This window comes from Danio aesculapii, chromosome 13, assembly GCF_903798145.1.
Source record: "Danio aesculapii chromosome 13, fDanAes4.1, whole genome shotgun sequence".
NCBI classification, from domain to species: domain Eukaryota; kingdom Metazoa; phylum Chordata; class Actinopteri; order Cypriniformes; family Danionidae; genus Danio; species Danio aesculapii.
The window spans coordinates 47,348,047-47,361,292 of record NC_079447.1 but is presented as its reverse complement, the minus strand read 5'-3'; the positions used below and the strand labels follow the sequence as shown (position 1 = coordinate 47,361,292).

The 13,246-nt window shown below is 34.1% G+C and overlaps 1 protein-coding gene across 1 annotated transcript in view; it reads right to left on the bottom strand.

The window, feature by feature from the left end:
- spred2b (sprouty related EVH1 domain containing 2b) overlaps positions 1–4,687 on the bottom strand; it is an 81,369-nt gene extending 76,682 nt beyond the window's left edge. Inside the window, exon 1 of the mRNA XM_056470689.1 lies at positions 4,282–4,687. Coding sequence (XP_056326664.1) covers positions 4,282–4,307 — 26 coding nt within the window. The 5' untranslated portion in view covers positions 4,308–4,687. The remainder of the gene's footprint in view (positions 1–4,281) is intronic.
- Positions 4,688–13,246: the final 8,559 nt, after the last annotated feature.

Genomic DNA, 13,246 nt, shown 5'->3' with positions numbered 1-13,246 from the left:
TTCTAGGATGCACTGTAAAATTATTATTATTTTACAGGTAATTGTCTGTTTTTTACAGAATTTTCCAGTTTTTTCATTATACAGTGAAATTTTACAGATATTTTCTGTAATAAAAAATTCTAACATTTAATTTAGTTATTGCTTGTATATTGGTATAAGGTTATTTTTCTGTTTTTCAAAGGAAATGTTCTGTATTTTCAGAGAGTAATACATAATTTTACGTTAATATTTACAGATTATTCCTGTAAAAATAGGGAAACAAAAATAGTTTTTACTGAAGAAAGTAATCATATGAAGATTAACGTGAGGTTAATCATGTCAGATAATAGCCTATTGTTTGTAGGCTGCATATAATGCATGCACTGTAAACTATAAAGTGTTTATTTGACTATTCTAACAATGTTGCTATGGTAATTGTTACAATCACCAGTGATCTAGCAGCTGCGGATCGCTGAAAAACAACAAACAAACTACTTTACTGAACTACAACTCCCAGCATGCACCTGGCACACCAGAAGATTGTTATGGACTGATTTCAAGGACTTTAAACTCAGCACACACAGACACATCGATGTTAAGTCTTAAGCTGTTTAGTGAGCTTTGCGACGCATTTCCCCTTGCCTTGCCACGTTTGACCCCTTTACTTTGTTATTTTGTTTGCCGCCTTTATGCTTGGTATTATCTTTATGCAGCTGTTTGTTCCTGTTTCAACCTTCAAGACGATCGTCTTAATAAACTGCTATTTGATCCTCAACTTTGTCCTTACATAACACCAACCTTGTTTTTTTTGTTAAACGATGACCAAATGTGTTATTTGGTCTCAAGAATGACATCCCACCCTACTCATAATTCAGAGAGCTGTATATATGCCTGTTACATATCCATAATAGACTGATATAGCCGGGCTCTTTCTTGATGCATTTTTTGCATCTTCTGTAAACAAATGTTTTAATGTAAATAATAATTTCAATGTAATTAAAATATATCGTCTCAAGGCATCTCTGGCGCAGCTTTCAATCATTATCAATGTAGTGCAAAGTAAGGCTCAAGAATGGGTCCAACATCCTACCTAAGGCTTAAGAATGGGTCCATTATCCTACCTAAGGCTCTAGAATGGGTCCATCATACTACCTAAGGCTTAAGAATGGGTCCATCCTCCTACCTAAGGCTCAAGAATGGGTCCATCATCCTACCTAAGGCTTAAGAATGGGTCCATTATCCTACCTAAGGCTCTAGAATGGGTCCATCATACTACCTAAGGCTTAAGAATGGGTCCATCCTCCTACCTAAGGCTCAAGAATGGGTCCATCATCCTACCTAAGGCTCAAGGATGGGTCCATCATCCTTCCTAAGGCTTAAGAATGGGTCCAACATCCTACCTAAGGCTCAAGAATGGATCCATCATCCTACCTAAGGCTCAAGGATGGGTCCATCATCCTTCCTAAGGCTCAAGAATGGGTCCATCATCCTTCCTAAGGCTCAAGAATGGGTCCATCATCCTACCGAAGGCTCAAGAATGGGTCCATCATCCTACCTAAGGCTCAAGGATGCGTCCATCATCCTTCCTAAGGCTTAAGAATGGGTCCAACATCCTACCTAAGGCTTAAGAATGGGTCCATCATCCAACCTAAGGCTTAAAAATGGGTCCATCATCCTACCTAAGGCTCTAGAATGGGTCCATCATACTACCTAAGGCTTAAGAATGGGTCCATCCTCCTACCTAAGGCTCAAGAATGGGTCCATCATCCTACCTAAGGCTCAAGGTTGGGTCCATCATCCTTCCTAAAGCTTAAGAATGGGTCCATCGTCCTACTACTGGTGGTGGTGGTGTAATGGTGTGAGGGATATTTTCTTGGCACACTTTGGGCCCATTAGTACCAATTGAGCATTGTGTCAATGCCACAGCCTACCTGAGTATTGTTGCTGACAATGTCCATCCCTTTATGACCACAGTGTACCCATGTTCTGATGGCTACTTCCAGCAGGATAATGCACCAGGTCATAAAGTGTGAATCATCTCAGACTGGTTTCTTAAACATGACATGAGTTCACTGTACTCAAATGGCCTCCACAGTCACCAGATCTCAATCAAATAGAGCACCTTTGGGATGTGGTGGATCGGGAGATTCGCATCATGGATGTTCAGCCGACAAATCTGCAGCAACTACATGATGCTATCATGTCAATATGGAGCACAATCTCATAGGAATATTTCCCGTACCTTGTTGAATCTATGCCACAAAGAATTAGGGCAGTTCTAAAGGCAAAAGGAGGTCCAACTTGGTACTAGTAAGGTGTACCTAATAAATTGATGCGTGAGCGTACACTTCTGGTCACAGAGGCATAACAATAGTCAATCCTCGGTTTACTACACTTTAAAAAATGCTTAAAAATCTCAATCCAATCAGAATAAGCAGATTTAAGTAAAGCTCTTTTATTTTTCTGGTTAAAAGCCAACTTAGCCAAGGGAAAGCAATACAGTCCAACATCCTCTTAGAGGGAATTAAACGGCTAACATGACCAATATTATATCGAATCAATAGAAAGAAAGACATAAGGCTCGAAAACTGCTGAGCGTGCCTGTGTAACATTGAGGACTTGTCATTCATTAAGACATTAAGGTTAATTATTGCTGCAGATCAAGTGAGTGTGTCAAAAAACAAATCAGATAAGCTTGGAAAAGCTGTTATACTTTAAATTAATGATTAGTTACCTTGGTAAAATTACAATATGGGACACATTGTTAATGTATTTACTAACAGAAACAAAAGAATGCTTGAACATTCAACATTTACTAATGCATTATTAAAACTAAAAAGGCTATTATCACAGAAATTGTTGCAATAAGCAATATTATTGTCATTTTGGTATCATCTTTGCCACTGCTTACTGTATATAAGGAATTTATAACAGCATAGTAATGCAAATAGCCATATACACTATATAATTTATCATTCTTAAGATTATTTAGATTCTATAATTTACTGTTAAACAGGCAAATGCCCTATTATATACTACTAATGTTCTATTAAGTAAATAACTGGATTGATTATTGGGACAGGAATACTTAATATAGTTAATAGTCTCGTTATAACCGATTGCCTTACGATTACAAAGCGGTATACCAATTTTAACAAGCACTAATGTAGTAAACTGATCATTTTGGAGGTAATAAGATTACTATGATAACTTGACATTAAAGTACTGCGTAAATAACTTGATGGACCGCTTGGTTATTATCACATAGTTCACATTTTGGTTTCACTTGTGTGTTTATGAACTGAGCACAGCATTGACGCGCACACATACACACACACACACACACACGTGTGAAGTGGTTTTGATCGTGTGTTTTCGACGTGCGCCGACCGCGGCTTATCGCTGAAGCGATCTCTGCAGTAATGAATGGAGGAGCTGAAGGTTACAGCTTTTATGAATGAGCGCAAACAACAACCCCTCTGCCCTTCGCCCTTCCGTTTGACAAGCGCTGGCAGACTGACTCCAATTCATCCGTGAGGACGCTATTGTTATCGTGTGACAGCCATTCTGTCACGGAAGGCCACGATATTAGAAGATAAAGCCGAGGAGATGACAAATAATAGTACGTGGCCTAGCTGACGATATAACGTTGATTAAATCTGCACTTAAAATCTCGGAAATGTCGACGTTATTCGTATGTTCACGTCGTTTACAGACCCAATTCAACGTTAGTTCAACAGTAAATGTTTCTCAAATATAAAACGCGTTGACACCAACACAGTGAAATTGTGTTTTATGAATGAAGCACTGTATGCAAATGAGAACGATTCAAAGCGCCTCTGAGGAGAAAAAAACGGACATATGGCGGATATATCCGACACACTTTGCAGAACATAAAACAATTTCGCTTTTCAGGAGTAAATATTTAAGCAAGCTCACTTGTTTTCTTAAAAAAACAAACAAAATGGCTCTGCTGCGCAAAACAACATGTGACGTGCAAACACATAGGAATGTTGAAGGAAGGGCCTTTAAAAACATCAAATCCCTTTACAAAATATTTCCGATCCACCCCCACTCCATCTCCCTCCCTCCTTCAGTCAGTCAGTCTGTCGGTGGGAGAGGGCCCGAACCCCCCCCGACAATACCACTCCACATTTCACCCTCAAATACTTAACCAAACTTTTGCAGCACATTCTCCACATGACTGATTTACAGCCCCAAAACATATGACAGGCGGACGAACATACCGAACAAACACACAAAGACACACATTAAAAAAAACATTTCTGTCCAGGGACTTACTCGTTTGGGTGTGTTTCTTCAATCATTTTTCTCGTTTCACCTACACAAAAATCCCACAGCGGGTCCGCTCGGTCTGTTCGTCATCTTCACGCCACTCTCTATTCTATTTTCCCCCAAAATAATCCCTCACATTCGGCTGTGTGTGTGTCTTCTTGTCGCTCCCTCTCCTCTCCTCCGTCTTGATGGCTTTTTCGTTTCTTTTCTTTTTTTTTTTCCTCCTCCTTTTTTTCCAACCAGTTGCTGATGGAAGAGTATCTCGGATTAAAGAGCCTTAAATCGGATCGTTTCCTTCAGTTTGGGTGCTTGTGTGCATTTCCGAGTACGCTGTAGCTGGAATGAGTGTTGCTGTAGCTGAGGTGGCCCCGACGAGCCCCATCTCTGATTACTCCATGTTGGATTATTGTGCAGCAACAGCGCGAGCAGAGCAGCAGCGGGAGGAGGAGGAGGAGGAGGAAGAGAGGGCGGAAGCGATGACGTCACACTGCAGGCCAAATGCCTTTTAAATCAGTGGGAACTTTGTCAATCTTTTTGTCAAATGCCCCCATGTTGAAGTGTTTTGGTCCGACTTGTGTTTGTTTCTTTTACTTCAAAATGCAAGTTTAACATTGATTATTCTGTGATAGAACTTGTTACTTTTCTCAGGACAAACTGGTTGATTTTAAGTTGTGTTGGAAAGTGACCAAAATAAAGCATCTAATAGATGTCATAGCTGTAACGTCCACACAACGTCAAGGTGTAACTTAATTAGACGTTGATATTTGGTTGATTTTAAGTTGATTTTGGGTTGGACGTTGGACATTGACGTCTGCCTGACGTTGGGTTTTGAGGACTTGTTACTTTTCTCAGGAAAAACATAACAGTATAGGCAATGTATTTGTTTTATTGGGTATATTATATACACAAATGTAAATTATCTTCATCATTACCTGATTTGCAGGTTTTTAAATGGTTTAATTAGCACATTACAAAATATTGACAGTAAAATAACTGTAAAAACTGTAAAACTTTATAAGGACTTTGTAAATATTATATAATTTGATCATTTTGCCTTTATTATTATTATTTTATTGTTAGTATTATTTATTTTTATTCTTTAAATTTCAATGTTTCCTTGTTTATTATTGTGCCATCCAGTGTCATGGTTATTTTTAATTTGATTGTATTGTTAAAACTAGGGCTGCACAATATATCGTTTCAGCATCGATATCGCAATGTGCGCATCGGCAAGAGTCATATCGCAAGATATGCAATGTTAAGTCTGAATCATAGTTGACAAGCAGCTACAGAACACATTTGTAGAGTCGCAAATGAGTCGCCCCAGCAGGCACACAACATCATAAGACATTAATATTAGGTTAGATTTAGGTCATGACGTCAGGTGACCAAAATTCAACGTTAAATGGGTTAAAGAGACCAAAACAAAGACAAAGACATTTTCAAAGCGAAATAATTGACTTCAGCATGGTTTTTAGATAAACAAGAGTGTTCACTTAGCATGTTTCTTAAATATTTGCAGACAGTTTATGACATATTTATGCTTCAGAAGAGTCAAAAGCCTTTCAAAAGCCATGGCCTTCCATAGGAAAAACAAACACAATGGAAGTCAATGGTTACAGGTTTCCAACATTTTTTGAAATATCTTCTTTTGTGTTCAATATAAGAAAAGAAGTTAATAACGTTTGGAAAAAAGTAAAGAATGAGTAAATGATGACAGAATTTTCAGTTTTGGGTGAACTATCCCTTTAAAAGTGCTACTTCAGCACACCACTTCCTCCTCCTCCAAAAAAAGTGTAATCAGGGTCAAAGGTGGAAAGCACAGACTCCTTATCTGAGCAACTTCTGACTCAGAGGGAAAGCCGAGGATTAAGCATTGCTTTGATCAACAGACGAGTGCGGTATTTTCGAGGACCGGTGACAGTCCAAATTCCTCATTGATCACTTTTTAAATCAGGACTCCTTTAGAAGCACTCTTCATTACAATAGAGTACAACACAAGGCCTGCTGGTCAGAGAGCTGCCGGTGCGTTTGCAGATCTTATCAAAGCATCTCAGACGCCATAAAGCAATCAGGAAGGCGCTTTTTTCAGGCTATATATACTCCAATATGCATATAGTTGAAGTCTAAATTGTTTTAACCAAATTATATTATTAGCTAAATTATATTAGGATTTATTTTTGAATTTTTGAATATTGTGCAAGTAATGAGCCAAAACTTGTTTTATTTATTTATTCATTTGAGTATTTCCTACTACTTTACTACTTTTTTTTTTTACAAAGTCTTATTTCTTTAATATATGAGTGTCTGGAGTGATTAAAAAAATTATAATAAATAAAAAAATTTATTAATAAAAATCTGCTAATTATTTGTTTCGACTGGCTTTTTTATAAGTCTTTAAATGTCACTTTAAGCTGAATACTAGTATTGTGTAAAATAAATAGAACAATATGTAGTGTCGTTATGGCAATATCAACAGAAAAAAGTTATTAATATTATTAATATGATTAAAAAACGTGTTGAAAAAAAAATCTGTTTGAACTTCACAGCAAAAAAAACGCTGGGTTCAGCACAATATTTTTGTGTTGGGACGACATGAAGCAATTAAGTTAACTTTAAGTGGATTGAATAGAAAAGAATTAAGTTTTCCCCAAAAAAAACTCAAGAATTGTGTTGATTCAGCTCATTTTAAATAAGTAATCTGAACAAACAGCAAATGCCATTTTTTAAGTGATGGGAAACATTTGAAAAAGAATGAAAACTTGATAAAGAAGGGCTAATAATTTCCTCTAAAACTGTATTCATGTAGGAGGCAGAACCCTGAATAATTATTATTTTGTTGTTATTACGTACAGTTCAAATAACCACAAACAATCAGTCTCAAACAATAATATCTGCATCAGATTTACTCTCTAATCTCAGTTATATAAAACAGTAAAACATCATCAAATTAGTCAAATAAAAGCACTGATATTGCAGCAGAATTTATTATTATTTTCTCCATTTTGCTTTCTGCCGGACACAGCACTGCAACAGAAACAAAATCAATAAAGAGTAGAAAAAAATACAACAATATTCTAAACAATAATGAGAGATTAAGAGAATTAAAACAAATCTCTCTCTTCTTAAAGGAACAATTCGTTTACTCGAGTTTCTTCTGTTGAACACAAAAGAAGATATTTTGAAAAATGCTAAAATCCCTCGACTTCCATAGTGTTTGCTTTTCCTTCGATGGAAGTCAATGCTTACCAGTTTTCAGCATTCTTCAAACCATCTTCTTTTGTGTTTAACAAAATAAAGAAATGCATACATCTCGGAATTACTTAAGGTTGAGTAAATAATGTAAATAGTCATTTTTGGGGTCAACTATCCCTTTAATATATACATTTCTATGTATATATACACTCACCGGCCACTTTATTAGGTACACATTACTAGTAACAGGTTGGACCCCATTTTGCCTTCAGAAATGCCTTAATCCTTCGTAGCATGGATTCAACAAGGTACTGGAAATATTCCTCAGAGATTTTGCTCCATATAGGGTATATGCCGAGCTAGTGTTTTTCCCATACTGATAAACTTCCGGTGACCTGTTATTGTGAATTTTTTTCCATTTTATACGGTTTCCTTTTACAGCATCGATGTTGTAATGTAATTAAAATACATTCAGTTAAATCAACTTTGGCATTAATTTAGTTGTTCAAGCGTAAAACGAGACAAAAAGCGGTTTACTCGCACGCGCCCGTCAGAATCAGCAGGCTAGCGCAGAAGCTCCATTGAAAATAATGGGGTAAAATAAATGCTCATATTATAAAGACATGGCGGGGGAAATGATATTTAATGCAGTGCTTCTTGTACAATCTGAGACCTACTTTATAACAGATATCACTCAGCCAGTGGAGATCGCTGATTTTAAAGGAAAATGACCTTCAATGTGGCGATTTTTGCATTGGCATACAGTTGACCGGAAGCGCTTAACCCAGGTTACTAGCAAATTCAAAGTCCTATTAGCATGCTTCGACATATACCCTATTGACATGACAGCAACATGCAGTTGCTGCACATGATGTGAATCTCCCGTTCCACCACATCCCAAAGGTGCTCTATTGGATTGAAATCCGGTGACTGTGGAGGCCATTTGAGTCCAACGAACTCAATGTCATGTTCAAGAAACCAGTCTGAGATGATTTGTGCTTTATGGCGCGTTATCTTGCTGGATACACTGGGTAAACTGTGGCATCAGCAAGGCATTTGCGCCCACAAAACTGCCGCTCACTAGTTATTTTTTCAGACCATTCTCTGTAAACCCTAGAGATGGTTGTGTGTGAAAATCCCAGTAGGTCAGCAGTTTCTAAAATACTCAGACCAGCCCGTCTGGCACCAACAACCATGCCAAGTCACTTAAATCACCTTTCCTCCTCATTCTGGTGCTCGGTTTGAACTGCAGCAGATCGTCTTGACCATGTCTACATGCCTAAATGCATTGAGTTACTGCCATGTGATTGGCTGATTAGAAATTTGCATTATCAATGTCCAGGTGTACCTAATAAAGTGGCCGGTGAGTGTATTTAAGCAATACGAACTTAACCGTGGTATATTATAATGTGCTAAAACTATTTTAAAGGCAGCCTGACAGCAGAACGCTGACTTGACTGATAAATACATTAGTAAAAATGCCACAGACTCTCAGTCCAATCTCTTAAAACCCTTAGAAAAAAAACACTTAGCAATAATGCTAGTCGCTCTTGTTATTGTGGACAAGCACATGACACGCGAACAGGGAAAAAAAACAGACAGACAAACAGCCAAACGCTACAGGGATAAAGCTCTGGAATCAACAGAACCAGAATATGTTTTTGGTTGCTCAGTTTCTGTTGTCGTAACACAAGCAGAGATCTATGAAAGCTTGTTTCAGCCACAGAAGAAAAGATAATTAAGTTTTTAAAAAGTCACAATTTTGAAGACTTCTTGCAATTGGAAGTCAGAATATTTTTTGCATTTGGATTTTTTCCCCTCATTATTTTGTCTTTATCTCTCAATTTCCAGTTTATTTTTCATTATTCTGCATTTTTTTCTCATTATTCTCAGTCTTTTTCTCTCAATTCTGAGTTTATTTCTAAGTGTTCAACAATTTTTATTAATATTTTGTGTTTTACCTCTCAATTTTGAGTTTATATCTCAGTAATCTACATTTTTTTCTACAAAATCGAGTTTTAATCTCTTGATTTTGAGTTTATCAAATTTTTCAGCAATTTTTAATCAGTATTTTGTGTTTTATCTCTCAATTTCCAGTTTATTTTTCATTATTCTACATTTTTTTCTCATTATTCTCAGTCTTTTTCTTTTAATTCTGAGTTTATATCCAAGTTTTCGACAATTTTTATTAATATTTTGTGTTTTACCTCTCAATTTTGAGTTTATATCTCAGTAATCTACATTTTTTTCTACAAAATCGAGTTTTAATCTCTTGATTTTGAGTTTATATCAAATTTTTCAGCAATTTTTGAATGAGTATTTTGTGTTTTATCTCTCAATTTCCAGTTTATTTTTCATTATTCTACATTTTTTTTCTCATTATTCTCAGTCTTTATCTCTCAATTCTGAGTTTATATCTAAGTGTTCAACAATTTTTATTAATATTTTGTGTTTTACCTCTCAATTTTGAGTTTATATCTCGGTAATCTACATTTTTCTCTACAAAATCGAGTTTTAATCTCTTGATTTTGAGTTTATCAAATTTTTCAGCAATTTTTAATCAGTATTTTGTGTTTTATCTCTCAATTTCCAGTTTATTTTTCATTATTCTACATTTTTTTCTCATTATTCTCAGTCTTTATCTCTCAATTCTGAGTTTATATCCAAGTGTTCAACAATTTTTATTAATATTTTGTGTTTTACCTCTCAATTTTGGAGTTTATATCTCAGTAATCTACATTTTTTTCTACAAAATCGAGTTTTAATCTCTTGATTTTGAGTTTATCAAATTTTTCAGCAATTTTTAATCAGTATTTTGTGTTTTATCTCTCAATTTCCAGTTTATTTTTTATTATTCTGCATTTTTTCCTCATTATTCTCAGTCTTTTTCTCTCAATTCTGAGTTTATATCCAAGTGTTCAACAATTTTTATTAATATTTTGTGTTTTACCTCTCAATTTTGAGTTTATATCTCAGTAATCTACATTTTTCTCTACAAAATCGAGTTTTAATCTCTTGATTTTGAGTTTATCAAATTTTTCAGCAATTTTTAATCAGTATTTTGTGTTTTATCTCTCAATTTCCAGTTTATATTTCTTTATCTTCATCTCTCGATTTTAAGTTTATATCTCATTATTCAGCATTTTTCTCATTATTCCAAGTCTTTATCTCTAGATTTTGAATTCATATCAAAATTGTCATCATTTTTTTAGTATGTTATTATTATTGTATTATTTTATTATTATTTATATTATTTCATGTTTTCATCCCTCAAATTAGATTTTATTTATTGTATTTTATCGCTCAGTTATTTCTTTCTTTATTCTGCTTTTTTGTCTTATTATTCATCTTTATCTCTCGTTTTTGAGTTTATATCTCATTAATCAACATTTTTCTCATTATTCCAAGTCTTTATCTCTAGATTAAATATTTATCAATATTTCAATTTATTTTACTTTTGTAATCAGCATTTCTTGTTTTTATCTCTCAATTTTGAGCTTTAAATCTAATTTTTAACATTTTTTAATCAGAATTTTGTGTTTTATCACTCAATGTTCAGTTTATATTCATTATTCTGCATTTGTTTTCTCATTCGGAGTTTTTCATCTCTCAATTTCGAGTTTAAAACTCATTTTTAAAAATTCTTTTTCTCTGAATTTTGAGTTTAGATCTCATTTTTCAACATTTTTTACCAGCATTTTGCGTTTTATCATTCAATTTTCAGTTTACATTTCATTATTCTACATTTTTGTCTTATTATTCTGTCTTTATCCCTCAATTCTGAGTTTATATCAAAATTGTCATAATTTTTATTAGTATTTCATGTTTTCATCTATTAATTTAGAGTTTATCTTTCATTATCGTGCACTTTTCTTCTTTCATGTTTTCATTTCTCAGTTTCGTGTTCATATCTCATTATTTTACATTTTTTGTCTCACCGTTTTGAGTTCTTTTATCTCAAATTTGAGTTTTTTTCTTAGTCTTTCATGTTTTTTTAGTTGTGTGGTTTATATTTCATTATTTTTTTCTTTTTTTTTTCATTATTCTGAGTCTTTCTATCAATTTAGAGTTTATATCGAATTTTTTTTATCAGTATTTTATGCTTTTATCTCTCATTCCCGAGTTTATATCTCATTATTCTTCTCATTATTCTGAGTCTATCTCTCACTTTCAAGTTTATATAAAAAAAATTGAATCTGTATTTAATCTTTTATTTCTTAATTTTATATAACAATTATCATACATCAATTCTGAAAAACTGACCCAGTAAAAAAACGGCAAAACTATCACAACTAACTAACTTTTTTATCCCATGGCAGAAATGGGCTTCCATAGAACATTCAGCTTTAGTTCCTCCCCTTACATTACACACAGACAATAATTCATTTGTCTCTCTGTCACCGGACTTGCATACAGTACAACATAAGCCGTCATGAATTACAGCTTACATTAGTCTTCATGGTAATACAGAAGTGATGATGGCGTCCATCAGAACCAACTGTAAGCTTGGCTGTTACATATTTCTACTGTTCAGCACTGACTGGGTCATTCCTGTCATGCACTATTGTAATACTGGATAAATCATATATATATATATATATATATATATATATATATATATATATATATATATATATATATATATATATATATATATATATATATATATATATATATATATATATATATATATATATATATATATATATTTGTGTGTGTACATATACAGCTAAAGTCATAATTATTAATCCTCCTGTGAATGTATTTTTTTCGTTTTCAAATATTTCGCAAATGATGTTTAACAGAGCAAGGACTTTTTCACAGTATTTCCTATAATATTTTTTCTTCTGCACTGTAAAAATGACCTTGGTTTCAACAGTAAAAAACTGTTAAAATGCTACAGTAAAAATCTGTAACCTGTTTAACAGTATGTTTCCTAATTATATACGGCGAATAACCGTAAATTGACTTTTCCAGAATTCCCCGCACAGCACATCACTTTTTATGCATTTTGTTGACATTACTATGGATCTTTTTAGTTGTTTCCTCATCAGTTATGTACATTAGAGATTTATGTTACATCTAATGTTGATAAACAAAGTTTATTTCATAACTTTAATTTTATGCGTGTTACCATACTGGTGTTTAGTAGCTGTGTGAATGACACTGAGCACCTTCTGTACACTGATACACTTTTCTGCTTGTAGGAAAAGTTGTTTGCGATGAGCATTGGTTCATTATGTAACTGTCTCATCACCATCTGCATATGGCTGTACTAACGTGTCTGTCTGTGTAACAAAAGATGTGCAATTCAAAATACAGACATATTACACCTATAAATAAAAGAAATACGGTAGTTTACTGTAAAAATGAGGAATTACTTTTACGGTTTGTACCGTATTTTTAACGGTGAAATACTGGCAACCACAGCTGCCGTTTTTTACCGTAAATTTTGCGGATTTATTTTTTACAGTGTGGAGAAAGTCTTATTTGTTTTATTTCAACTAGAATAAAAGCAGTTGTCAATATTTTTAGCCCGCTTAAGCAATATTTATTTTCGATTGTCTACACAATAAACCTGTTATACAATGACTTGCCTATTTACCCTAACTTGCCTAACTAACCTAGTTCAGCCTTTAAATGTCACTTTAAGCTGAATACTAGTCTCTTGAAAAATAGTCAACTATTATGTACTGTCATTTACATCTACAACAACTTGATTTGAAAAACTATTTCGTTTTCTTTTTTCAAACTTAGGATGGAAACCCAGCTACTG